Source organism: Phaenicophaeus curvirostris, chromosome Z (assembly GCF_032191515.1).
Source record: "Phaenicophaeus curvirostris isolate KB17595 chromosome Z, BPBGC_Pcur_1.0, whole genome shotgun sequence".
Classification (NCBI taxonomy): Eukaryota; Metazoa; Chordata; class Aves; order Cuculiformes; family Cuculidae; genus Phaenicophaeus; species Phaenicophaeus curvirostris.
The window spans coordinates 67,395,735-67,423,379 of NC_091431.1; the positions used below are offsets into that span (position 1 = coordinate 67,395,735).

General features: G+C 54.4%; 3 protein-coding genes across 8 annotated transcripts in view; 1 reads left to right on the forward strand and 2 right to left on the reverse strand.

The window, feature by feature from the left end:
- The window catches only part of UBAP2 (ubiquitin associated protein 2), a 365,909-nt gene that overhangs the window by 326,479 nt on the left and 11,785 nt on the right, over positions 1 to 27,645 (forward strand). The window lies entirely within an intron of this gene.
- LOC138733471 (interferon-like) lies at positions 7,374 to 7,883 on the reverse strand. Its single transcript, XM_069880660.1, has one exon. It carries the CDS (start codon positions 7,881 to 7,883, stop codon positions 7,374 to 7,376), a length of 510 nt encoding a protein of 169 aa, XP_069736761.1.
- Positions 25,900 to 26,586, reverse strand: LOC138733473 (interferon-like). The gene is given in 1 exon segment (XM_069880661.1): positions 25,900 to 26,586. A coding segment is annotated over 1 exon segment (687 nt).

Here is a 27,645-nt window from a genome sequence, read left to right on the forward strand (position 1 = left end):
GGTCACCTCTTCCAAACCACTGCGCAGTGACCAGGGCAATCTTCAGCTGGATCAGGTTGCTCAGAGCCCGATCCCAGGTACACCACCTCTCTGGACAACCTGTTGCAGTGTTTCATCACTGTTATGGTGCAAAATGCCTTTGTCCTGTCTACTGTTAATCTCCCCTGTTTCAGTTTACGACCGTTTTCCCTGGTGCTGTCTCTAGGGGCTCTCTGAAGAAGTGTGTACCCATCTTTCACAGAAGTCCCGTCACAGCACTGAGAGGTGGGAGTGACGTCTCCCCAGAGGTTTCTGTTGTGGAGGCTGGAGAAGCCCAGCTGTGTCATCCTTCCTTCTTGGGGGAGGTGTTGTCGCCATGCCATGATGTTTGTGGCCATCCCCACAGACGCACTGCCAGTGGTCGGTGTCTCCCTTGTCCTGAGGACTTGAGAGCTAATCACAAGTGGTTGTACAGCAGTCAGGAAAAGTTTGGGCAGAGGCTGAGGGAGGTGGGTGTTTGGGGAGGTTGTGGGACCAAGGTGGTCAGGGTGTGTGCAGAGCCCTGTGTGGAGTACGGTCTGGAGGAGTGTTGAGTGGAGGAGGCTTCCTGCTGCCCCCATGGGTGTTTTGGAGTATCGTGGAGAGTTACTTGGCAAGCACATCAGGCAATTCCCTGAGGACTCTGGGATGCATCTCATCAGATCCCATAGATTTGCTGATGTTCAGGTTCCTGAGGTGGTCACGAACCTGATCTTCCTCTACAGTGGGAGGGGGTTTGCCCCCCTGGTCACCATTTTGAGGTTTGTGTGGGTGTGAACACTTGAGGCTTGTGTGTGTTCCTGGATGGAGCTCCCCTAGATGGTGTGTTGGAAGGTGTTGAGGATGGGGCAGAAAGGCAGGATTGCAGACTCCGTGCAGAAGGGTTAAGGGGGGCATCTTCTTCATAGAATCACGGATTGATAGGTGTACCGGGGATGGAAAGGACCTTCGAGGATCATCGAGCCCAACTCTTGTCCCTGCACTGGAGAACCCCAATGTCACGGTGTGTGTCTGTGGGTATTGTCCAAATGTGTCTTGACTATTGTCAGGCTTGGCATCATGACTGCTTCCCGGGGTTCCCTGTCCCAGTGCTGCCCGGCCATATGATGAGTGAAGAAGCTTTGCTAATATCCAACCTAAGTGTCCCCTTGCCCGTCTTCCTGCCGTTCCCTCAAGTCGGATCATTGGTCACTGTAGAGGAGACATGAGTGGCTGTTCCTTCCTTTCTTTAGAAGCTGTGGGTGGTGATGAGTTCTCTCCTCAGTCTCCTCTTCTTGAGGCTGAAGAGACCAAGTGACATGAGGTGCTCCTGGCACCGCTTTCTGTCTAAAGTCCTCAGCAGCTTTGTCCTCTTTTTCTGGACACTCTAAAGTAGCTTTTACACCTTTCTTTATCCTGTGGTGACCAAACCGGGACTCGAGGTGTTTCCTCACCGGTGCAGAGCAGAGCAGAGCAGGACAGCTGCCACGCTGGAGTGTCTGGTGATGCTGTGCTGGCTGCACCCCAGGACACGGTTGTTCCTTTTGGCTGCCAGGGCACTGCTGGCTCAAGTTCAGCTTGCCATTGATCAGAACCTCCAGATCCCTTTCGAGAGGGCTGCTCCCCAGTGTCTTACTCCCCAGTCTGTGTGGACCTCCTGGACTGCTGGGTCCCAGGTGGAAAACCTGGTGGTTGCCCGTGTTGAACTTGATGGGACTGGTGATTGCCCAGCTCTGCAGTCTGTCCAGATCCCTCTGCAGGCTCCCGGCCCTCAAGAGTGTCAACAGCTCCCCTCAATTTTGAGTCATTGGCTAACTTGGTCAGTGCGTCCAGGTCATTAATGGAGACATTAATGTCTCTGAGATGGATCCGTGTGGAACCCAGTTAGTGTCTGGGTCACCATCCCGATGTGTCCGCAGTGCCTGTGACCCTTTGAGCGCCCACCATCAGCCCGTGGCTGCTGCCCCCCTGGGTGTTTTGTGTGCTTGGAGACGAGAGGCAGTGGCAAGCGTTTTGCAAGAGGTCTTTATTTAGTGGGGAATAAATAGGGGAATAAATAGATGGGAGGCATTGTCCAAATAAATAGAAGGAGTTGTGTGAGGAGAGGAGCAGGCGCTGGAGGGTGAGGGTGCAGGGCGGTTGTTGGAGCGTCGCTTGAGGTGGGTGAGGTGAGTTGGGATGTTTGGTAGGGGATGAGTCCGTGCTGAAGGAGGGCTGGAGGTGCGTGGGTGCGTTGGGGTTGTTGTTGTTGGTTGTTCTAGTTGTGGGTGGTGCTGGTGAGGTTGTGGAGGTGTTGGAAGCAGAGGCGAGCTTCGAGGTAGACGTGGTGCCAGGCGCAGTCGCTGTGGTTGTTGGCGTTGAGGAAGCTGTGGATGCGCCTGAAGTACCTGTTGACGTTGAGCGTGAGGAGCATGGAGTTGTCCTTGAGGCATTGCTGGAGGCGCTGGGTGTGTTGGTCGAGGGTGTTGAGGAGGTCGTCTCGTGCGGGGTTGTCCCATTGCTGCGGGATGCGGTTGCTGCTGAGGGTGTGGAGGAGGTTGCTGAGGATGGCGAGGGCGCTGTGCTGGGGGTGCTGCGGGTGGCGGTTGTGTGGGAAGGCGTCGGGGAAGAAGGGCGGCAGTTGTTGCTGGCAGGTGGAGTTGGGAGCCATGGTGCGGAGGAGGTGGAGGCCGCGTGCGGGGAGGGCACGTGGGAGGTGGCAGGCGAGGGCGGTGGGGAGAAGCGCCGCGAGGAGGAGCAGGAGGTGTGGGGCGTGGGGCGCAGGCATGGTGGGCGTGTGGGTGCCGCGTGGGTGGTGTCGGTGAGGCGTGTGGCGAGGCCGGGTGGTGGTGCGGGTGGTGGCTGTGCTCGGGGCGCTGTGGGGCGGGCATCTTTATGTGTCGGGGCGGCTTTCCCTTTCTGGCTTTGGGGTGGCCGCCAGTTTCCGCCCGTGGTTTGGAGTTGTCTGTGGGGGTCCTGGGGAAGTGCGTGTGCGGGGTGTCCGTGGGGAGGGCGGTGTCGGAGCTTTGGGTGGCTGTGTGGGGCACGGAGGTGGCCGTGGTGGTTGAGTGGGGGATGCGGCATGGCTGGGGCAGAGCCCTCGTGGTCGTCAGTGGTGGGGAGGTGGGGAGGGTTTCCCTGTCGGGTGCCTCCGGGTTGCGGCTGAAGTTTCCCTTCCTGCGCCGGTGTCTCTTCCGTCCGCGGTGGCTGGTGTTGGCCGTGGGGCGTTTGCCTTTCCCTTTCGCCTTTGGTTTCGTCTTGGCTGGTCTTTCCTTGAGAGTTGGTGTGGGGAGGGGCCGTGAAGTGATGTCAGTGGGCCGAGGCTGGGGAGCCCTGTGGTGGAGGGAAGGCCTGGGGGTGGTGGTGGCTCGGGAGGAGTTTTGTGTGGGTGTGGGCACTTGAGGCTTGTGTGTGTTCCTAGATGGAGCTTCCCCAGGTGGTGCGTTGGGAGGTGTTGAGGATGGGGCAGAAAGGCAGGATTGCAACCTGCTTGAAGAAGGACTAAGGAAGAACGTGTTTTATAGATTCATCGGTTTAACCATTGACTTGTGATGGAAGGAACCAAGAAGGGTCATGCAGCCCAAGTGCTGTAGTTTCACAGAACCCAAAATTCATAACGCGTTGTGATGGCCTGGTTCTTGAATGTTGTCAGGCTTGGTGCTGTGTTTGTTTCCCTGGATTCCCTGTTCCAGTTCTCCTCCGCTGTCTGGCTGAAGATCCTTCTCATCGACCAGCACCCCCAAATCCTTCTCTGCAGGGACACTCTCACAGAATCACAGAATAACCCGGTTGGAAGAGACCCCCAGGATCATCGAGTCCAACCATTCCCATCAATCACTAAACCATGTCCCTCAGCACCTTGTCCACTAAGGAAGTGACTAAGGAAGAATCTGTTTTATAGATTCATTGGTTTAACCATTGACTTGTGATGGAAGGAACCAAGAAGGGTCATGCAGCCCAAGTGCTGTAGTTTCACAGAACCCCAAAATTCATAACGCGTTGTGAGGGCCTGGTCCATATGGTTGTTGAACGTTGTCAGGCTTGGTGCAGTGATTTCTTCCCTGGATTCCCTGTTCCTGTGCTCCTCCACTGTCTGGCTGAAGATCCTTTTCCTAGTATCCGACCTAATCTTCCCTTTGCCCATCTTCGTGCCATGTCCTCCAGTCCTGTCATTGGTTGGCAGAGTGGAGACATCAGAGTCTTATCCTTCCTTTAATTGGAAGCTGTAGAGTGCATTGAGGTCTGTCCTCTGTCTCGTCTTCCCTAGGCTGACCAGGCGCAGTGACTTCAGCTGCTCCTCATCTGGCTTCCTCTCTAGAGCCTTCACCAACTCCTCTGGACACTCTCCAGTAGCTTTGCGCCTTTTTTTATCCTGTGGTGCCCAATCGAGCGTATGAGGTGGGGCTGGACGAGTGCAGAGTAGAGCGAGAGAGTCATAGAATCTTAGAATAGTTTGGGTTGGAAGGGACCTTAAAGATCATCTAGTTCCAAGCCCCTTGCCATGGGCAGGGACACCTCCCACGAGGTGAGGCTTCCCTGGGCAGCCTGTGCCATTGCCTCACCTCTCACGGTGAAGAAGTTCTTCCTAATGTCTAGTCTTAATCTGTCTCTCTCCACTTTATACCCGTTACCACTTGTCTTATCACCACAAGTCTTTGTGAACAGTCCGTCCCCAGCTTTCCTGTAGTCCCTTCAGATACTGGTAGGTTGCTGTAAGGTCTCCTGGGAGCCTTCTCGTCTTCAAGCTGAACAACCCCACCTCTCTTAGCCTGTTCTCGTATGGGAGATGCTCCAGCCCTCTGATCATCTTTGTAGCCCTCGTTGGGACCGACTCCAACAGCTCCATATCATTCTTATGTTGAGGATTCCAGAACTGGACTCAGTAGTCCAGATGAGGTCTCACGAGAGAGGAGTAGAGGGGCAGAATCCCCTCCCTTGACCTGCTGGTCGCCCTTGTTTTGATTCAGCCCAGGACATGGTTGGCCTTCTGGGCTGCGACCACATGTTGCTGGCCCATGTCAAGCCTCTCATAGACCTGCGCCCCCAAGTCCTCTGATTGCACTCCCTGTGCAGTTCCCTCCTCTTCTTGAGTTGGACTGGCAGGTGTTGACTCATCCACACTAGTCTCTTGCCTTTCCTCCCTGATTTTCTACATATAGGGACTGAGTGCTCTTGCGCTTTATGGGAAGCTTCTTTCAATGTGTACCAGCTCCTTTCTGCTCCCTTGTCCCCAAGGACCATGTCCCATGGTGTCCTACCGAGTAATTCCTTTAGGAACTATGATCCTGCTTTTCTGAAATTTAGGGTCCTGACTATAGTCGTCACCTGTCCCATATCCCTCAGGACCTTGAACTCTGGAAGTTGGTGAATACTGCAGCGGAGGAAATCCAGGCAAAGGCTTGAGGGAGAAGGAAAAGGAGAATGGGAGCCCAGTCTTCCTCCTTCTGCTCAGTTGTCCGGGTGACCATACTTCTTTTGATACCACCCATGATATGGTTGGACTTGTGGGCTGCAAGCGCTCATGTCTAGCTTCTCATCAACCAGCACCCCTAAGTCTTCCTGTGCAGGGCTGCTCTCAATCACATTTTCCTTCATGCTGTATTGAAATTGGGGTTGCCCTGACCCAGATGTAGGACGTTGCACTTGGCCTTTTTGAATCTCCAGCTTGTCCTGTCCCTGTGGATGATATCCCATCCTTCTGACGTGACCACTCAGGCTTGGTGTCATCTGCAAATTTGCTGAGGGTGCACTGGATCTCGGTGTCTCTGTCATGGATGAAGATATCAAACAGCAGAGTCCCAGTAGGGGAGCCTGAGGGACACCACTTGTCCTGGATCTCCCATTCAGACATGAAGCTCTTAAGTGCTGCTTTTTGAAAGTGCTCTTTGGAAGTCCAGAAGAATGACCTCTGGTGCTTTTTGGTGTGTCCCCTGATGTGCGCGCCCCATCCTAGGAAGGCAGTAGTTTGCTGGGGCAGAACTGTCCCTTGGAGAAGCCCTGGTTTCTGTCTGGAATCCCCTCCCTGTCCTGCATGTGCTTTAGCCTAGGATCTGTTCCATGGTGGCCCCAGGCCCAGAGGGGAGGCTGCTAGGTGGGTAGTTCCCGGGGTCGTATTTTCTACCCTTTTAAAAACCAGGCACAACGTTGCCCTTCTTCCAGTCACCATGGCCTTCTCCTGACTGCCGTGACTTTTCAGACTACAGAGAGAGTGGCTTGGCCACTACATCAGCCAGTTCCCTCCGGACTCTGGGATGCATCTCCTCAGGTGTAAGCCCTCTGTGGTGTGTCTCTGCTTGATAGAATCCTGGACTGGTTAGTGCTGGTAAGGATCATGAAATGTAATCCTATCCAAACGCCGCCCAGCAATGATCAGGGTGATCTTGGATTGCGTTGTATTTCTAAAATTCCCCTCCAAAGTGGCCTTGAATGTTTTGGGGAATTGGGCATCCACCACCTGACTGGACAACCTGCTGCAGTGTTTCACCTCTGTGGTGGTACAAAATGCCTTTGTCCTGTCTACTCTGAATCTGTCCTGTGTTGGTTTACAACTGTTTGCCCTGGTGCTGTCACTAGAGGCTCGCTGAAGAAGTGTGTCCCCATCCTTCCCAGAAGGCCCTTGTAGCACTGAGAAGTGGACAGTAAGGTCTTCCTGTAGCCTTGTGTTGTGGAGGCTGTATAATCCCAGCTGTGCCAGGTTTTCCTGTTAGGAGAGGTGTTGCAACCCTGTGATGATGTTTGTGGCCGTAACCCGGGGTTGCAGCTCCCCAGCGTCTTGCTCCCCAGTCTGTGTGGAGCTCCCGGACTGCCGGGTCCCAGGTGGAAAACCTGGTGGTTGCCCGTGTTGAACTTGATGGGACTGGTGATTGCCCAGCTCTGCAGTCTGTCCAGATCCCTCTGCAGGCTCCCGGCCCTCAAGAGTGTCAACAGCTCCCCTCAATTTTGAGTCATTGGCTAACTTGGTCAGTGCGTCCAGGTCATTAATGGAGACATTAATGTCTCTGAGATGGATCCGTGTGGAACCCAGTTAGTGTCTGGGTCACCATCCTGATGTGTCCGCAGTGCCTGTGACCCTTTGAGCGCCCACCATCAGCCCGTGGCTGCTGCCCCCCTGGGTGTTTTGTGTGCTTGGAGACGAGAGGCAGTGGCAAGCGTTTTGCAAGAGGTCTTTATTTAGTGGGGAATAAATAGGGGAATAAATAGATGGGAGGCATTGTCCAAATAAATAGAAGGAGTTGTGTGAGGAGAGGAGCAGGCGCTGGAGGGTGAGGGTGCAGGGCGGTTGTTGGAGCGTCGCTTGAGGTGGGTGAGGTGAGTTGGGATGTTTGGTAGGGGATGAGTCCGTGCTGAAGGAGGGCTGGAGGTGCGTGTGTGCGTTGGGGTTGTTGTTGTTGGTTGTTCTAGTTGTGGGTGGTGCTGGTGAGGTTGTGGAGGTGTTGGAAGCAGAGGCGAGCTTCGAGGTAGACGTGGTGCCAGGCGCAGTCGCTGTGGTTGTTGGCGTTGAGGAAGCTGTGGATGCGCCTGAAGTACCTGTTGACATTGAGCGTGAGGAGCATGGAGTTGTCCTTGAGGCATTGCTGGAGGCGCTGGGTGTGTTGGTCGAGGGTGTTGAGGAGGTCGTCTCGTGCGGGGTTGTCCCATTGCTGCGGGATGCGGTTGCTGCTGAGGGTGTGGAGGAGGTTGCTGAGGATGGCGAGGGCGCTGTGCTGGGGGTGCTGCGGGTGGCGGTTGTGTGGGAAGGCGTCGGGGAAGAAGGGCGGCAGTTGTTGCTGGCAGGTGGAGTTGGGAGCCATGGTGCGGAGGAGGTGGAGGCCGCGTGCGGGGAGGGCGCGTGGGAGGTGGCAGGCGAGGGCGGTGGGGAGAAGCGCCGCGAGGAGGAGCAGGAGGTTTGGGGCGTGGGGCGCAGGCATGGTGGGCGTGTGGGTGCCGCGTGGGTGGTGTCGGTGAGGCGTGTGGCGAGGCCGGGTGGTGGTGCGGGTGGTGGCTGTGCTCGGGGCGCTGTGGGGCGGGCGTCTTTATGTGTCGGGGCGGCTTTCCCTTTCAGGCTTCGGGGTGGCCGCCAGTTTCTGCCCGTGGTTTGGAGTTGTCTGTGGGGGTCCTGGGGAAGTGCGTGTGCGGGGTGTCCGTGGGGAGGGCGGTGTCGGAGCTTTGGGTGGCTGTGTGGGGCACGGAGGTGGCCGTGGTGGTTGAGTGGGGGATGCGGCATGGCTGGGGCAGAGCCCTCGTGGTCGTCAGTGGTGGGGAGGTGGGGAGGGTTTCCCTGTCGGGTGCCTCCGGGTTGCGGCTGAAGTTTCCCTTCCTGCGCCGGTGTCTCTTCCGTCCGCGGTGGCTGGTGTTGGCCGTGGGGCGTTTGCCTTTCCCTTTCGCCTTTGGTTTCGTCTTGGCTGGTCTTTCCTTGAGAGTTGGTGTGGGGAGGGGCCGTGAAGTGATGTCAGTGGGCCGAGGCTGGGGAGCCCCGTGGTGGAGGGAAGGCCTGGGGGTGGTGGTGGCTCGGGAGGAGTTTTGTGTGGGTGTGGGCACTTGAGGCTTGTGTGTGTTCCTGGATGGAGCTTCCCCAGGTGGTGCGTTGGGAGGTGTTGAGGATGGGGCAGAAAGGCAGGATTGCAACCTGCTTGAAGAAGGACTAAGGAAGAACGTGTTTTATAGATTCATCGGTTTAACCATTGACTTGTGATGGAAGGAACCAAGAAGGGTCATGCAGCCCAAGTGCTGTAGTTTCACAGAACCCAAAATTCATAACGCGTTGTGATGGCCTGGTTCTTGAATGTTGTCAGGCTTGGTGCTGTGTTTGTTTCCCTGGATTCCCTGTTCCAGTTCTCCTCCGCTGTCTGGCTGAAGATCCTTCTCATCGACCAGCACCCCCAAATCCTTCTCTGCAGGGACACTCTCACAGAATCACAGAATAACCCGGTTGGAAGAGACCCCCAGGATCATCGAGTCCAACCATTCCCATCAATCACTAAACCATGTCCCTCAGCACCTTGTCCACCCGTCCCTTAAACCCCTCCAGGGAAGGGAACTCAACCCTCTCCCTGGGGAGCCTGGTATAGAATCATAGAATCATAGAATAACCAGGTTGGAAGAGACCCACCGGATCATCGAGTGCAACCATTCCTATCAAACACTAAACCATGCCCCTTAGCACCTCGTCCACCCGTGCCTTAAATACCTCAAGGGAAGGTGACTCAACCACCTCCCTGGGCAGCCTCTTCCAGTGCCCAATGACCCTTTCTGTGAAGAGTTTTTTCCTAATGTGCAGCTTAAATCTCCCCTGGCAGAGCTTGAGGCCATTCCCTCTTGTCCTGTCCCCCGTCACTTGGGAGAAGTGGCCAGCACCCTCCTCTCTACAACGTCCTTTCAGGTAGTTGTAGAGAGCAATGAGGTCTCCCCTCAGCCTCCTCTTCTCCAAGCTAAACAACCCCAGCTCTCTGAGCCGCTCCTCATAAGGCCTGTTCTCCAGCCCCTTCACCAGCTTTGTTGCTCTTCTCTGGGCTCGCTCCAGAGCCTCTCAATCCCATCTTTCCTGCCTCGTGTACTGAGAGTGGGGATTGCCCCAACCCAGGTGATGCAACCCTGCATTTTTCCTTGTTAAACCTCATGATATTCTCACAGGCCCACTTCTCCAACCTGTCCAGGTCCCTCTGGATGACCTCCTATCCTTCCTATGTGGCAACTGCAGTGCTCAGCTTGGTGTCCTCTGCAAACTTCCTGATGTTTCTGCAAACAACTCGCTCTCTATATCGTTGATGCAGCTCTTAATCAGCACTGATGTGAGTAGGGACCCGTGAGGGTCACCACTTGTCATGGATCTCCCATTTGGACTTTGAGCCGTTGACCACTACTCTCTCGGTAGGACCGTCTGACCTATTTCTGATCCACGTAAGCGTTCACCCATCTAATCCTTCTGTCTTGAGTTTAGATATAAGGATGTTGTGGGGGACCGTGTCACAGGCTTTACAGAAGTCCAGACAGATCACATCTGTCGGTTCACCTGTGTCCACGTCTGCCGTTACCCCGTCATAGAAAGCCACTAGGTTGGTCATACAGGATTTGCCCCTGGTGAAGCCGTGGTAGCTGCCGTTAATCACCTCCATGTCCTTCATGTCCTTTAGGACAGCTTCCCGGGGCATGTGTTGCATGATCTTCCTGGGCCCAGAGGTGAGCCTGATAGGTCAATCGTTCCCAGGGTTCGTCTTTTCTTTCCTTTTTAAAAATGGGCGCAACGTTGCCCTTGTTCCAGTTACCAGGGACTTCTCCTCATTGTTGTGATTTTTCAAGTATCATGGAGAGTTACTTGGCAAGCACATCAGCCAGTTCCCTGAGGACTCTGGGATGCATCTCATCAGATCCCATAGATTTGCTGATGTTCAGGTTCCTGAGGTGGTCACGAACCTGATCCTCCTCTACAGTGGGAGGGGGTTTGCCCCCCTGGTCACCATTTTGAGGTTTGTGTGGGTGTGAACACTTGAGGCTTGTGTGTGTTCCTGGATGGAGCTCCCCTAGATGGTGTGTTGGAAGGTGTTGAGGATGGGGCAGAAAGGCAGGATTGCAGACTCCATGCAGAAGGGTTAAGGGGGGCATCTTCTTCATAGAATCACGGATTGATAGGTGTACCGGGGATGGAAAGGACCTTCGAGGATCATCGAGCCCAACTCTTGTCCCTGCACTGGAGAACCCCAATGTCACGGTGTGTGTCTGTGGGTATTGTCCAAATGTGTCTTGACTATTGTCAGGCTTGGCATCATGACTGCTTCCCGGGGTTCCCTGTCCCAGTGCTGCCCGGCCATATGATGAGTGAAGAAGCTTTGCTAATATCCAACCTAAGTGTCCCCTTGCCCGTCTTCCTGCCGTTCCCTCGAGTCGGATCATTGGTCACTGTAGAGGAGACATGAGTGGCTGCTCCTTCCTTTCTTTAGAAGCTGTGGGTGGTGATGAGTTCTCTCCTCAGTCTCCTCTTCTTGAGGCTGAAGAGACCAAGTGACATGAGGTGCTCCTGGCACCGCTTTCTGTCTAAAGTCCTCAGCAGCTTTGTCCCCTTTTTCTGGATACTCTAAAGTAGCTTTTACACCTTTCTTTATCCTGTGGTGACCAAACCGGGACTCGAGGTGTTTCCTCACCGGTGCAGAGCAGAGCAGAGCAGGACAGCTGCCACGCTGGAGTGGCTGGCGATGCCGTGCTGGCTGCACCCCAGGACACGGTTGTTCCTTTTGGCTGCCAGGGCACTGCTGGCTCAAGTTCAACTTGCCATTGATCAGAACCTCCAGATCCCTTTCGAGAGGGCTGCTCCCCAGCGTCTTGCTCCCCCAGTCTGTGTGGACTTCCCAGGCAGCCGGGTCCCAGGTGGAAAACCTGGTGGTTGCCCGTGTTGAACTTGATGGGACTGGTGATTGCCCAGCTCTGCAGTCTGTCCAGATCCCTCTGCAGGCTCCCGGCCCTCAAGAGTGTCAACAGCTCCCCTCAATTTTGAGTCATTGGCTAACTTGGTCAGTGCGTCCAGGTCATTAATGGAGACATTAATGTCTCTGAGATGGATCCGTGTGGAACCCAGTTAGTGTCTGGGTCACCATCCCGATGTGTCCGCAGTGCCTGTGACCCTTTGAGCGCCCACCATCAGCCCGTGGCTGCTGCCCCCCTGGGTGTTTTGTGTGCTTGGAGACGAGAGGCAGTGGCAAGCGTTTTGCAAGAGGTCTTTATTTAGTGGGAAATAAATAGGGGAATAAATAGATGGGAGGCATTGTCCAAATAAATAGAAGGAGTTGTGTGAGGAGAGGAGAGGAGCAGGCGCTGGAGGGTGAGGGTGCAGGGCGGTTGTTGGAGCGTCGCTTGAGGTGGGTGAGGTGAGTTGGGATGTTTGGTAGGGGATGAGTCCGTGCTGAAGGAGGGCTGGAGGTGCGTGTGTGCGTTGGGGTTGTTGTTGTTGGTTGTTCTAGTTGTGGGTGGTGCTGGTGAGGTTGTGGAGGTGTTGGAAGCAGAGGCGAGCTTCGAGGTAGACGTGGTGCCAGGCGCAGTCGCTGTGGTTGTTGGCGTTGAGGAAGCTGTGGATGCGCCTGAAGTACCTGTTGACGTTGAGCGTGAGGAGCATGGAGTTGTCCTTGAGGCATTGCTGGAGGCGCTGGGTGTGTTGGTCGAGGGTGTTGAGGAGGTCGTCTCGTGCGGGGTTGTCCCATTGCTGCGGGATGCGGTTGCTGCTGAGGGTGTGGAGGAGGTTGCTGAGGATGGCGAGGGCGCTGTGCTGGGGGTGCTGCGGGTGGCGGTTGTGTGGGAAGGCGTCGGGGAAGAAGGGCGGCAGTTGTTGCTGGCAGGTGGAGTTGGGAGCCATGGTGCGGAGGAGGTGGAGGCCGCGTGCGGGGAGGGCGCGTGGGAGGTGGCAGGCGAGGGCGGTGGGGAGAAGCGCCGCGAGGAGGAGCAGGAGGTGTGGGGCGTGGGGCGCAGGCATGGTGGGCGTGTGGGTGCCGCGTGGGTGGTGTCGGTGAGGCGTGTGGCGAGGCCGGGTGGTGGTGCGGGTGGTGGCTGTGCTCGGGGCGCTGTGGGGCGGGCGTCTTTATGTGTCGGGGCGGCTTTCCCTTTCTGGCTTCGGGGTGGCCGCCAGTTTCTGCCCGTGGTTTGGAGTTGTCTGTGGGGGTCCTGGGGAAGTGCGTGTGCGGGGTGTCCGTGGGGAGGGCGATGTCGGAGCTTTGGGTGGCTGTGTGGGGCACGGAGGTGGCCGTGGTGGTTGAGTGGGGGATGCGGCATGGCTGGGGCAGAGCCCTCGTGGTCATCAGTGGTGGGGAGGTGGGGAGGGTTTCCCTGTCGGGTGCCTCCGGGTTGCGGCTGAAGTTTCCCTTCCTGCGCCGGTGTCTCTTCCGTCCGCGGTGGCTGGTGTTGGCCGTGGGGCGTTTGCCTTTCCCTTTCGCCTTTGGTTTCGTCTTGGCTGGTCTTTCCTTGAGAGTTGGTGTGGGGAGGGGCCGTGATGTCAGTGGGCCGAGGCTGGGGAGCCCCATGGTGGAGGGAAGGCCTGGGGGTGGTGGTGGCTCGGGAGGAGTTTTGTGTGGGTGTGGGCACTTGAGGCTTGTGTGTGTTCCTGGATGGAGCTTCCCCAGGTGGTGCGTTGGGAGGTGTTGAGGATGGGGCAGAAAGGCAGGATTGCAACCTGCTTGAAGAAGGACTAAGGAAGAACGTGTTTTATAGATTCATCGGTTTAACCATTGACTTGTGATGGAAGGAACCAAGAAGGGTCATGCAGCCCAAGTGCTGTAGTTTCACAGAACCCAAAATTCATAACGCGTTGTGATGGCCTGGTTCTTGAATGTTGTCAGGCTTGGTGCTGTGTTTGTTTCCCTGGATTCCCTGTTCCAGTTCTCCTCCGCTGTCTGGCTGAAGATCCTTCTCATCGACCAGCACCCCCAAATCCTTCTCTGCAGGGACACTCTCACAGAATCACAGAATAACCCGGTTGGAAGAGACCCCCAGGATCATCGAGTCCAACCATTCCCATCAATCACTAAACCATGTCCCTCAGCACCTTGTCCACTAAGGAAGTGGACTAAGGAAGTGACTAAGGAAGAATCTGTTTTATAGATTCATTGGTTTAACCATTGACTTGTGATGGAAGGAACCAAGAAGGGTCATGCAGCCCAAGTGCTGTAGTTTCACAGAACCCCAAAATTCATAACGCGTTGTGAGGGCCTGGTCCATATGGTTGTTGAACATTGTCAGGCTTGGTGCAGTGATTTCTTCCCTGGATTCCCTGTTCCTGTGCTCCTCCACTGTCTGGCTGAAGATCCTTTTCCTAGTATCCGACCTAATCTTCCCTTTGCCCATCTTCGTGCCATGTCCTCCAGTCCTGTCATTGGTTGGCAGAGTGGAGACATCAGAGTCTTATCCTTCCTTTAATTGGAAGCTGTAGAGTGCATTGAGGTCTGTCCTCTGTCTCGTCTTCCCTAGGCTGACCAGGCGCAGTGACTTCAGCTGCTCCTCATCTGGCTTCCTCTCTAGAGCCTTCACCAACTCCTCTGGACACTCTCCAGTAGCTTTGCGCCTTTTTTTATCCTGTGGTGCCCAATCGAGCGTACGAGGTGGGGCTGGACGAGTGCAGAGTAGAGCGAGAGAGTCATAGAATCTTAGAATAGTTTGGGTTGGAAGGGACCTTAAAGATCATCTAGTTCCAAGCCCCTTGCCATGGGCAGGGACACCTCCCACGAGGTCAGGCTTCCCTGGGCAGCCTGTGCCATTGCCTCACCTCTCACGGTGAAGAAGTTCTTCCTAATGTCTAGTCTTAATCTGTCCCTCTCCACTTTATACCTGTTACCACTTGTCTTATCACCACAAGTCTTTGTGAACAGTCCGTCCCCAGCTTTCCTGTAGTCCCTTCAGATACTGGTAGGTTGCTGTAAGGTCTCCTGGGAGCCTTCTCTTCTTCAGGCTGAACAACCCCACCTCTCTTAGCCTGTTCTCGTATGGGAGATGCTCCAGCCCTCTGATCATCTTTGTAGCCCTCGTTGGGACCGACTCCAACAGCTCCATATCATTCTTATGTTGAGGATTCCAGAACTGGACTCAGTAGTCCAGATGAGGTCTCACGAGAGAGGAGTAGAGGGGCAGAATCCCCTCCCTTGACCTGCTGGTCACCCTTGTTTTGATTCAGCCCAGGACATGGTTGGCCTTCTGGGCTGCGACCACATGTTGCTGGCCCATGTCAAGCCTCTCATAGACCTGCGCCCCCAAGTCCTCTGATTGCACTCCCTGTGCAGTTCCCTCCTCTTCTTGAGTTGGACTGGCAGGTGTTGACTCATCCACACTAGTCTCTTGCCTTTCCTCCCTGATTTTCTACATATAGGGACTGAGTGCTCTTGCGCTTTATGGGAAGCTTCTTTCAATGTGTACCAGCTCCTTTCTGCTCCCTTGTCCCCAAGGACCATGTCCCATGGTGTCCTACCGAGTAATTCCTTTAGGAACTATGATCCTGCTTTTCTGAAATTTAGGGTCCTGACTATAGTCGTCACCTGTCCCATATCCCTCAGGACCTTGAACTCTGGAAGTTGGTGAATACTGCAGCGGAGGAAATCCAGGCAAAGGCTTGAGGGAGAAGGAAAAGGAGAATGGGAGCCCAGTCTTCCTCCTTCTGCTCAGTTGTCCGGGTGACCATACTTCTTTTGATACCACCCATGATATGGTTGGACTTGTGGGCTGCAAGCGCTCATGTCTAGCTTCTCATCAACCAGCACCCCTAAGTCTTCCTGTGCAGGGCTGCTCTCAATCACATTTTCCTTCATGCTGTATTGAAATTGGGGTTGCCCTGACCCAGATGTAGGACGTTGCACTTGGCCTTTTTGAATCTCCAGCTTGTCCTGTCCCTGTGGATGATATCCCATCCTTCTGACGTGACCACTCAGGCTTGGTGTCATCTGCAAATTTGCTGAGGGTGCACTGGATCTCGGTGTCTCTGTCATGGATGAAGATATCAAACAGCAGAGTCCCAGTAGGGGAGCCTGAGGGACACCACTTGTCCTGGATCTCCCATTCAGACATGAAGCTCTCAAGTGCTGCTTTTTGAAAGTGCTCTTTGGAAGTCCAGAAGAATGACCTCCGGTGCTTTTTGGTGTGTCCCCTGATGTGCGCGCCCCATCCTAGGAAGGCAGTAGTTTGCTGGGGCAGAACTGTCCCTTGGAGAAGCCCTGGTTTCTGTCTGGAATCCCCTCCCTGTCCTGCATGTGCTTTAGCCTAGGATCTGTTCCATGGTGGCCCCAGGCCCAGAGGGGAGGCTGCTAGGTGGGTAGTTCCCGGGGTCGTATTTTCTACCCTTTTAAAAACCAGGCACAACGTTGCCCTTCTTCCAGTCACCATGGCCTTCTCCTGACTGCCGTGACTTTTCAGACTACAGAGAGAGTGGCTTGGCCACTACATCAGCCAGTTCCCTCCGGACTCTGGGATGCATCTCCTCAGGTGTAAGCCCTCTGTGGTGTGTCTCTGCTTGATAGAATCCTGGACTGGTTAGTGCTGGTAAGGATCATGAAATGTAATCCTATCCAAACGCCGCCCAGCAATGATCAGGGTGATCTTGGATTGCGTTGTATTTCTAAAATTCCCCTCCAAAGTGGCCTTGAATGTTTTGGGGAATTGGGCATCCACCACCTGACTGGACAACCTGCTGCAGTGTTTCACCTCTGTGGTGGTACAAAATGCCTTTGTCCTGTCTACTCTGAATCTGTCCTGTGTTGGTTTACAACTGTTTGCCCTGGTGCTGTCACTAGAGGCTCTCTGAAGAAGTGTGTCCCCATCCTTCCCAGAAGGCCCTTGTAGCACTGAGAGGTGGACAGTAAGGTCTTCCTGTAGCCTTGTGTTGTGGAGGCTGTATAATCCCAGCTGTGCCAGGTTTTCCTGTTAGGAGAGGTGTTGCAACCCTGTGATGATGTTTGTGGCCGTAACCCGGGGTTGCAGCTCCCCAGCATCTTGCTCCCCAGTCTGTGTGGAGCTCCCGGACTGCCGGGTCCCAGGTGGGAAACCTGGTGGTTGCCCGTGTTGAACTTGATGGGACTGGTGATTGCCCAGCTCTGCAGTCTGTCCAGATCCCTCTGCAGGCTCCCGGCCCTCAAGAGTGTCAACAGCTCCCCTCAATTTTGAGTCATTGGCTAACTTGGTCAGTGCATCCAGGTCATTAATGGAGACATTAATGTCTCTGAGATGGATCCGTGTGGAACCCAGTTAGTGTCTGGGTCACCATCCCGATGTGTCCGCAGTGCCTGTGACCCTTTGAGCGCCCACCATCAGCCCGTGGCTGCTGCCCCCCTGGGTGTTTTGTGTGCTTGGAGACGAGAGGCAGTGGCAAGCGTTTTGCAAGAGGTCTTTATTTAGTGGGGAATAAATAGGGGAATAAATAGATGGGAGGCATTGTCCAAATAAATAGAAGGAGTTGTGTGAGGAGAGGAGCAGGCGCTGGAGGGTGAGGGTGCAGGGCGGTTGTTGGAGCGTCGCTTGAGGTGGGTGAGGTGAGTTGGGATGTTTGGTAGGGGATGAGTCCGTGCTGAAGGAGGGCTGGAGGTGCGTGTGTGCGTTGGGGTTGTTGTTGTTGGTTGTTCTAGTTGTGGGTGGTGCTGGTGAGGTTGTGGAGGTGTTGGAAGCAGAGGCGAGCTTCGAGGTAGACGTGGTGCCAGGCGCAGTCGCTGTGGTTGTTGGCGTTGAGGAAGCTGTGGATGCGCCTGAAGTACCTGTTGACGTTGAGCGTGAGGAGCATGGAGTTGTCCTTGAGGCATTGCTGGAGGCGCTGGGTGTGTTGGTCGAGGGTGTTGAGGAGGTCGTCTCGTGCGGGGTTGTCCCATTGCTGCGGGATGCGGTTGCTGCTGAGGGTGTGGAGGAGGTTGCTGAGGATGGCGAGGGCGCTGTGCTGGGGGTGCTGCGGGTGGCGGTTGTGTGGGAAGGCGTCGGGGAAGAAGGGCGGCAGTTGTTGCTGGCAGGTGGAGTTGGGAGCCATGGTGCGGAGGAGGTGGAGGCCGCGTGCAGGGAGGGCGCGTGGGAGGTGGCAGGCGAGGGCGGTGGGGAGAAGCGCCGCGAGGAGGAGCAGGAGGTGTGGGGCGTGGGGCGCAGGCATGGTGGGCGTGTGGGTGCCGCGTGGGTGGTGTCGGTGAGGCGTGTGGCGAGGCCGGGTGGTGGTGCGGGTGGTGGCTGTGCTCGGGGCGCTGTGGGGCGGGCGTCTTTATGTGTCGGGGCGGCTTTCCCTTTCTGGCTTCGGGGTGGCCGCCAGTTTCTGCCCGTGGTTTGGAGTTGTCTGTGGGGGTCCTGGGGAAGTGCGTGTGCGGGGTGTCCGTGGGGAGGGCGATGTCGGAGCTTTGGGTGGCTGTGTGGGGCACGGAGGTGGCCGTGGTGGTTGAGTGGGGGATGCGGCATGGCTGGGGCAGAGCCCTCGTGGTCATCAGTGGTGGGGAGGTGGGGAGGGTTTCCCTGTCGGGTGCCTCCGGGTTGCGGCTGAAGTTTCCCTTCCTGCGCCGGTGTCTCTTCCGTCCGCGGTGGCTGGTGTTGGCCGTGGGGCGTTTGCCTTTCCCTTTCGCCTTTGGTTTCGTCTTGGCTGGTCTTTCCTTGAGAGTTGGTGTGGGGAGGGGCCGTGATGTCAGTGGGCCGAGGCTGGGGAGCCCCGTGGTGGAGGGAAGGCCTGGGGGTGGTGGTGGCTCGGGAGGAGTTTTGTGTGGGTGTGGGCACTTGAGGCTTGTGTGTGTTCCTGGATGGAGCTTCCCCAGGTGGTGCGTTGGGAGGTGTTGAGGATGGGGCAGAAAGGCAGGATTGCAACCTGCTTGAAGAAGGACTAAGGAAGAACGTCTGGCTGAAGATCCTTCTCATCGACCAGCACCCCCAAATCCTTCTCTGCAGGGACACTCTCACAGAATCACAGAATAACCCGGTTGGAAGAGACCCCCAGGATCATCGAGTCCAACCATTCCCATCAATCACTAAACCATGTCCCTCAGCACCTTGTCCACTAAGGAAGTGACTAAGGAAGAATCTGTTTTATAGATTCATTGGTTTAACCATTGACTTGTGATGGAAGGAACCAAGAAGGGTCATGCAGCCCAAGTGCTGTAGTTTCACAGAACCCCAAAATTCATAACGCGTTGTGAGGGCCTGGTCCATATGGTTGTTGAACATTGTCAGGCTTGGTGCAGTGATTTCTTCCCTGGATTCCCTGTTCCTGTGCTCCTCCACTGTCTGGCTGAAGATCCTTTTCCTAGTATCCGACCTAATCTTCCCTTTGCCCATCTTCGTGCCATGTCCTCCAGTCCTGTCATTGGTTGGCAGAGTGGAGACATCAGAGTCTTATCCTTCCTTTAATTGGAAGCTGTAGAGTGCATTGAGGTCTGTCCTCTGTCTCGTCTTCCCTAGGCTGACCAGGCGCAGTGACTTCAGCTGCTCCTCATCTGGCTTCCTCTCTAGAGCCTTCACCAACTCCTCTGGACACTCTCCAGTAGCTTTGCGCCTTTTTTTATCCTGTGGTGCCCAATCGAGCGTACGAGGTGGGGCTGGACGAGTGCAGAGTAGAGCGAGAGAGTCATAGAATCTTAGAATAGTTTGGGTTGGAAGGGACCTTAAAGATCATCTAGTTCCAAGCCCCTTGCCATGGGCAGGGACACCTCCCACGAGGTCAGGCTTCCCTGGGCAGCCTGTGCCATTGCCTCACCTCTCACGGTGAAGAAGTTCTTCCTAATGTCTAGTCTTAATCTGTCCCTCTCCACTTTATACCTGTTACCACTTGTCTTATCACCACAAGTCTTTGTGAACAGTCCGTCCCCAGCTTTCCTGTAGTCCCTTCAGATACTGGTAGGTTGCTGTAAGGTCTCCTGGGAGCCTTCTCTTCTTCAGGCTGAACAACCCCACCTCTCTTAGCCTGTTCTCGTATGGGAGATGCTCCAGCCCTCTGATCATCTTTGTAGCCCTCGTTGGGACCGACTCCAACAGCTCCATATCATTCTTATGTTGAGGATTCCAGAACTGGACTCAGTAGTCCAGATGAGGTCTCACGAGAGAGGAGTAGAGGGGCAGAATCCCCTCCCTTGACCTGCTGGTCACCCTTGTTTTGATTCAGCCCAGGACATGGTTGGCCTTCTGGGCTGCGACCACATGTTGCTGGCCCATGTCAAGCCTCTCATAGACCTGCGCCCCCAAGTCCTCTGATTGCACTCCCTGTGCAGTTCCCTCCTCTTCTTGAGTTGGACTGGCAGGTGTTGACTCATCCACACTAGTCTCTTGCCTTTCCTCCCTGATTTTCTACATATAGGGACTGAGTGCTCTTGCGCTTTATGGGAAGCTTCTTTCAATGTGTACCAGCTCCTTTCTGCTCCCTTGTCCCCAAGGACCATGTCCCATGGTGTCCTACCGAGTAATTCCTTTAGGAACTATGATCCTGCTTTTCTGAAATTTAGGGTCCTGACTATAGTCGTCACCTGTCCCATATCCCTCAGGACCTTGAACTCTGGAAGTTGGTGAATACTGCAGCGGAGGAAATCCAGGCAAAGGCTTGAGGGAGAAGGAAAAGGAGAATGGGAGCCCAGTCTTCCTCCTTCTGCTCAGTTGTCCGGGTGACCATACTTCTTTTGATACCACCCATGATATGGTTGGACTTGTGGGCTGCAAGCGCTCATGTCTAGCTTCTCATCAACCAGCACCCCTAAGTCTTCCTGTGCAGGGCTGCTCTCAATCACATTTTCCTTCATGCTGTATTGAAATTGGGGTTGCCCTGACCCAGATGTAGGACGTTGCACTTGGCCTTTTTGAATCTCCAGCTTGTCCTGTCCCTGTGGATGATATCCCATCCTTCTGACGTGACCACTCAGGCTTGGTGTCATCTGCAAATTTGCTGAGGGTGCACTGGATCTCGGTGTCTCTGTCATGGATGAAGATATCAAACAGCAGAGTCCCAGTAGGGGAGCCTGAGGGACACCACTTGTCCTGGATCTCCCATTCAGACATGAAGCTCTTAAGTGCTGCTTTTTGAAAGTGCTCTTTGGAAGTCCAGAAGAATGACCTCTGGTGCTTTTTGGTGTGTCCCCTGATGTGCGCGCCCCATCCTAGGAAGGCAGTAGTTTGCTGGGGCAGAACTGTCCCTTGGAGAAGCCCTGGTTTCTGTCTGGAATCCCCTCCCTGTCCTGCATGTGCTTTAGCCTAGGATCTGTTCCATGGTGGCCCCAGGCCCAGAGGGGAGGCTGCTAGGTGGGTAGTTCCCGGGGTCGTATTTTCTACCCTTTTAAAAACCAGGCACAACGTTGCCCTTCTTCCAGTCACCATGGCCTTCTCCTGACTGCCGTGACTTTTCAGACTACAGAGAGAGTGGCTTGGCCACTACATCAGCCAGTTCCCTCCGGACTCTGGGATGCATCTCCTCAGGTGTAAGCCCTCTGTGGTGTGTCTCTGCTTGATAGAATCCTGGACTGGTTAGTGCTGGTAAGGATCATGAAATGTAATCCTATCCAAACGCCGCCCAGCAATGATCAGGGTGATCTTGGATTGCGTTGTATTTCTAAAATTCCCCTCCAAAGTGGCCTTGAATGTTTTGGGGAATTGGGCATCCACCACCTGACTGGACAACCTGCTGCAGTGTTTCACCTCTGTGGTGGTACAAAATGCCTTTGTCCTGTCTACTCTGAATCTGTCCTGTGTTGGTTTACAACTGTTTGCCCTGGTGCTGTCACTAGAGGCTCTCTGAAGAAGTGTGTCCCCATCCTTCCCAGAAGGCCCTTGTAGCACTGAGAAGTGGACAGTAAGGTCTTCCTGTAGCCTTGTGTTGTGGAGGCTGTATAATCCCAGCTGTGCCAGGTTTTCCTGTTAGGAGAGGTGTTGCAACCCTGTGATGATGTTTGTGGCCGTAACCCGGGGTTGCAGCTCCCCAGCATCTTGCTCCCCAGTCTGTGTGGAGCTCCCGGACTGCCGGGTCCCAGGTGGGAAACCTGGTGGTTGCCCGTGTTGAACTTGATGGGACTGGTGATTGCCCAGCTCTGCAGTCTGTCCAGATCCCTCTGCAGGCTCCCGGCCCTCAAGAGTGTCAACAGCTCCCCTCAATTTTGAGTCATTGGCTAACTTGGTCAGTGCATCCAGGTCATTAATGGAGACATTAATGTCTCTGAGATGGATCCGTGTGGAACCCAGTTAGTGTCTGGGTCACCATCCCGATGTGTCCGCAGTGCCTGTGACCCTTTGAGCGCCCACCATCAGCCCGTGGCTGCTGCCCCCCTGGGTGTTTTGTGTGCTTGGAGACGAGAGGCAGTGGCAAGCGTTTTGCAAGAGGTCTTTATTTAGTGGGGAATAAATAGGGGAATAAATAGATGGGAGGCATTGTCCAAATAAATAGAAGGAGTTGTGTGAGGAGAGGAGAGGAGCAGGCGCTGGAGGGTGAGGGTGCAGGGCGGTTGTTGGAGCGTCGCTTGAGGTGGGTGAGGTGAGTTGGGATGTTTGGTAGGGGATGAGTCCGTGCTGAAGGAGGGCTGGAGGTGCGTGTGTGCGTTGGGGTTGTTGTTGTTGGTTGTTCTAGTTGTGGGTGGTGCTGGTGAGGTTGTGGAGGTGTTGGAAGCAGAGGCGAGCTTCGAGGTAGACGTGGTGCCAGGCGCAGTCGCTGTGGTTGTTGGCGTTGAGGAAGCTGTGGATGCGCCTGAAGTACCTGTTGACGTTGAGCGTGAGGAGCATGGAGTCGTCCTTGAGGCATTGCTGGAGGCGCTGGGTGTGTTGGTCGAGGGTGTTGAGGAGGTCGTCTCGTGCGGGGTTGTCCCATTGCTGCGGGATGCGGTTGCTGCTGAGGGTGTGGAGGAGGTTGCTGAGGATGGCGAGGGCGCTGTGCTGGGGGTGCTGCGGGTGGCGGTTGTGTGGGAAGGCGTCGGGGAAGAAGGGCGGCAGTTGTTGCTGGCAGGTGGAGTTGGGAGCCATGGTGCGGAGGAGGTGGAGGCCGCGTGCGGGGAGGGCGCGTGGGAGGTGGCAGGCGAGGGCGGTGGGGAGAAGCGCCGCGAGGAGGAGCAGGAGGTGTGGGGCGTGGGGCGCAGGCATGGTGGGCGTGTGGGTGCCGCATGGGTGGTGTCGGTGAGGCGTGTGGCGAGGCCGGGTGGTGGTGCGGGTGGTGGCTGTGCTCGGGGCGCTGTGGGGCGGGCGTCTTTATGTGTCGGGGCGGCTTTCCCTTTCTGGCTTTGGGGTGGCCACGAGTTTCCACCCGTGGTTTGGAGTTGGGTCTGGTGCCTGTGGGGGTCCTGGGGAAGTGCGTGTGCGGGGTTTATTCATGAGGGGATCTGGGATTGTGCTTTGGTGGCAGTTTGTTTCAGGGAGAAGACTTTTAGTTGTACTATGTATGTACTGGTCAATCAGAGATTTGAAAGTGCAGTTGTGGTGACAGATTGGGCAGTTTTTTTGCTTATTTGGGTTTTTTGTGGTTTTTCCTTTCCTTCCATGCTCGCTGTCATAGCTGTTGTGTTTCATTGAATTTCCCTTCCTGCTTAAGTTTCTTGTCTTTATGTAATGCTCCGGAATTGTTTGTGGTTTTTTGCTTTCGGTACTTTTTTCATCTTTGTTTTTGTTTAATACATCACTTTTTTTTTATGTTTTGGGGATTACTGGAATGATGGATTTCGTAGAATCCCTGGGGGTCTCATTCTGGCTGTCATCATCTGTCCATTGAACATGGGTTCACTAACACCTTATTTTCCTGACTAATTTCATAAAATCACCAGGTATGAAAAAGACCTCCAGGATCATCGAGTCCAGCCATTCCTATCAATCACTAAACCATGTCCCTCAGCATCTCATCCCTCTGTCCCTTAAACACCTCCAGGGAAGGTGACTCATCCACCTCCCTGGGCAGCCTGTTCCAGTGCGCAATGACCCTTTCCATGAAAAGTTTTTTTCTAATGTCCAGCCTGAACCTCCCCTGGTGGAGCTTGAGGCCATTCCCTCTTGTCCTGTCCCCTGTCACTTGGGAGAAGAGGCCAGCACCCTCCTCTCCACAACCTCCTTTCAGGCAGTTGTAGAGAGCAATGAGGTCTCCCCTCAGCCTCCTCTTCTCCAGGCGAAACACCCCCAGCTCTCTCAGCCGTTCCTCATAAGGCCTGTTCTCCAGCCCCTTCACCAGCTTTGTTGCTCTTCTCTGGACTCGTTCCAGAGCCTCAACATCCTTCTTGTGGTGAGGGGCCCAGAACTGAACACAGGATTTGAGGTTCTGTCTCACCAGTGCCGAGTCCAGAGGCAGAATAACCTCCCTGGACCTACTGGTGACGCTGTTTCTGATCCAAGCCAAGATGCCGTTAGGCTTCTTGGCCACCTGGGCCACTGCTGGCTCATGTTCAGTCGCTATCAACCAATACCGCCAGGGTCTCATTGTCGGCCTGGTCTTGTGCAAAGCATTTGATACTGTCCCACACGACATTCTTGTCTTTAAATGTCTCTTGGAGACAGTTATTTTGTGGATGGCCCACTTGGTTGGTAAGGAATTAACTGGATGACCACACTGAAGGACATTTGGTTAACAGCTCAGTGTCCAAGTGGAGATTGAGTGGGATTCAGAGCATCCTTAAGAATTTTTCCAACGTTGCCGGGCTGTGTAATGTGGTTGACTTGCTGGAGGGAAGGGGTACCATCCTGAGGACCTGGACAGGCTGGAGAGGTGGGCCTGATTGAACTTCATGAAGTGCAACAAGGCCAGGTTGCAGGATCCTACACCTGGGTCAGGGCAATCTCAAACCGAAATGCAGAAAGGGCAAGAAGTGGATTGGGAGCTGCCCTGGAGAGGAGGATTTGGATGTGTTGGTGGATGAGAAGCTCAACATCCCTATCGATATGTGCTTGCAGATCATAAAGCCAGCTGTATCTTGGGCTGCGTCAGAAGTAAGTGTGACCAGCAGGACAAGGGAGGTGATTCTTCCCCTCTACTCCACTCTCATGAGACCCCACCTGGAGTACCACATTCAGGTCTGGAGTCCTGGGGTCCTTAGCATGGTAAGGACAGAGAATCACTAGGTTGGAAAAGACCTCCAGGATCATCGAGTCCAACCATTCCTATCAACCACTAAACCTGAGGTGCCCCTGAGCACCTCTTCCACCTATCTTTTAAATACCTCCAGGGATGGTGGTGGAGCAAATCCAGAAGAGGCCATGAAGAAGACGGCAGGGCTGGAGCACCTCCCTTACAAGGACAGGCTGAGAGAGTTGGGGTTGTTGAGCTGGAAGAAGGGAGAGCTCCAGGGAGACCTTACAATTACCTTCCAGTACTTAAAGGGGCTACAGGAAAGCTGGGGAGTGGCTTTTTACCAGGGATTGCAGGGATGGGTCTAGGGATGATGGTTTTAAGATGAAAGAGGGGAGATTTAGAGTAGATCTTGGGAAGAAATGTTTTCTTCTGAGGGTAGTTGCCCAGAGAAGTCACAGATGACCCATCCCTGGAGATGTTCACGACCAGGTTGGATGGAGCTATGAGCAGCCTGATCCAGTGGAAGGTGTCCCTGCCCATGTGCTCTTATATAGTGGGGCAGGTTCCTATAGCTGCTTACATGTGAGCACAGGCAGGAGCGGGCCAGTGGTGGAGGTTATAGGAGAGCAATGAGCAGTCTTGGGCATCTCCTCTTTTTTTTTTTTTTTCCAAGCTTTTTGATGTTTAGTGGGGTTGGCAGCATTGGAGGGCTGTTTCTTGTCCAAAACTCAACAGATGTTGACGGGTCCTCTCCTTTCCCCTTTGAAGTGCACCTTGTCCTTATCACCCCGCTTGATCCCAAGGCAGTGCTCTGGCATTGTTGGATGGTTCTTTGTGATGGGGTTGTAGTTTGTAGGTGGCTTTTGTGACTTGGCAGTGGGAGGGGGCTGGAAAGGGAGGGGGTGGGAGGTGGTAGAGGAGGACTGTGCAGAGCAGGCATGTTTTCTGGGTAAGCCTGTGGTCTGAGAGTCCAGCATCAGCAACAGATGCCTGCTGGCTTGAGGGACCATTGTGAGTCCCCGAGATTTACCTGCTGTCTGCAGCCTTCAACCAGAACAGGAGACATCAATGGAATGGGCTACAGGAGGGAAGCTTGTCCCTGCCTGCCTGCAGAGCGCCTGTCTTTGCATGCCTGGTATGCACACGATGACAATCTCTTCTTTTTTCATTTTTTTGCAAAAAGTCTTTATTTCCAACAAGCAATTAAATAAATAAATATGTAAATGTATAAGAAGGCCAGTTAAATAAATAAATAAATAATTTAATAAATAGATTGAGTTTTGTGATAAATAGTTGTTGGAGAGAGAGTCCCACAGTGTCCATGGCGAACTTCCCCTCCATCAAGGAGCTCGCAGTCTGAGCAGGTTATGTAGCAGCATGAGTAATGAATACTGTTCTTATCCCCATCATCTCACAGCTGTCCAGGAGTGTGTAGCAAAGCAATTTCCTCCTCCACCCTTTTCAGCAAAGGCATAGCTGCAGCATGAGTCTATGGATGGTGCCAGGTGCAGGCCCTGACCCTGCCACCATCATGCCCATTTCCCCATTGTCGCAGGCTTGTGGCTGGAAGAGGTGTGGGCAGTGCTGAGCAATCCCAGCCTGGACTGCTGCAGCCTCTGCTCCAGCGGGAGTCACTAGCGTTGGGTGGGGATGGGTGTTTGGTGGAGCGCAGGAGCAGCTTGGCTCTTCATCTGCCGGAAGAGCGTGTCCACATGTTGGAAGCAGAGGCGAGCTTCGAGGCGGACGTGGTCCCAGGCGCAGGCGCTGTGGTTGTGGATGCTCAGGAAGTCATGGATGCGCCTGAAGTATTTGTTGATGCTGAGCATGAGGTTGCGGGGCCCGTGCTTGTTGAAGGGCATCCCGTGTGCTGGCAGGCATTGCCGGAGGTGCTCGATGTAGTGCTGAAGGCTGTTGAGGAGTTCGTGGCGTGCGGTGTTGTCCCATTGCTCCGGGATGCGGTTGCTGCTGAAGGTGTGGAGGAGGTTGCGCAGGATGGCGAGGACGGCATGTTCAGCTTGCTGCGGGTGGTTGTTGAGTTGGAGGGCGTTGGGGAAGAAGGGCGGCTGTTGGTGCTGGCAGGTGGAGTTGGGAGCCATGGTGTGGAGGAGCTGGAGGCTGTTCCATGGCAGGGTGTCATCATGGGGCCGCTGGCAGGCAAGGACAGTGTACAGAGCTGTCAGGAGGAGCAGGACCTGTGGGATGTGGGGCGCAGGCATAGTGGGTTTGTGGATGTAGCCTCAGAGGTGTTGGTCCAGTGTCTGGTGAGGCTGGGTGCGGGTGGACACAGTGCTTGGGATGCTGTCGGGCGACCACATTTATTCGGTGCCGTGGCTTTCCTTTCATCATCTTGACAGAATTTCCCTGTTCCCACTTTCTGTTTTGCTTTCCGTTTGCTTCCTCCTCAGGGCTTTTGTTGTGTTTGTCCAAGCACGAGCAGGAGGCTGTCCCTGCCCTGGGGAAGAGGAGCTGGTTCTTTCCCAGGGCTGCTGCCGGCGTGAGAGGGGAGCCCAGCTCCTGTGTTACGGTTTGGCAGATGTGAAAGCGCAGCAGCAGAGGCTTTTGGGGCAGCTGTGCTGGGGATGCATTTCAGGTTTCCTTTTTGCCTCTTTTGAGAGTTGTTTGTCTTGGTTTTGTTTTCATGTTTCTCTGTTTTCTTTATTTCAAGCTCTGGTATTATTTGTATATATGAATTGGTGCATGTTTTCCTTCATTTCTTATTGACAAAGATGTTTAGTTTATCAGTCTCTTCCTTTTTTTTTTTTTTTCTCTTTTCCTTTTTCTGCAGCACCTGCAGCTTTGCTGGTGGAAGAGTTTTTCCTCTCTCTGTAAATATCTTACAGAATAATTTTGGGGTTGTCTGTCATCCCTCCTGCCTCCTGGGTTGTCCTCGGTGTCTCCTTTTTCATAAATAAATACATACATGTCCTGAAGGATTTTTCATACAACTATTCATGAAAAGTTTGTGATTTCTAGGTTTTTGGTTTTTAATGTGCTTTGTATTTGTTGTAGTAATTAGGCAACTGGAAACAGAATGGGAAATGGGAGCTGGTGGGAATATTTGCTTTTGGTGTGCCGGTGCACTTATATTTAAAAAGTGAAAGTGGGTAAAATCCTACATGTACGTCATCACTGCTTCCTGAGAATGCTTCCAGCAGCAAGAGGTACTGGTGTCTCCTCGAGGTACATGGGAGATAGGAGCTGGCGCGAGTATTTGCCGTTTAGATGCTGGGCTGCTTACATCTAGAAAGCAAAAGTGAGTGGTGTCTTTGTGCCAG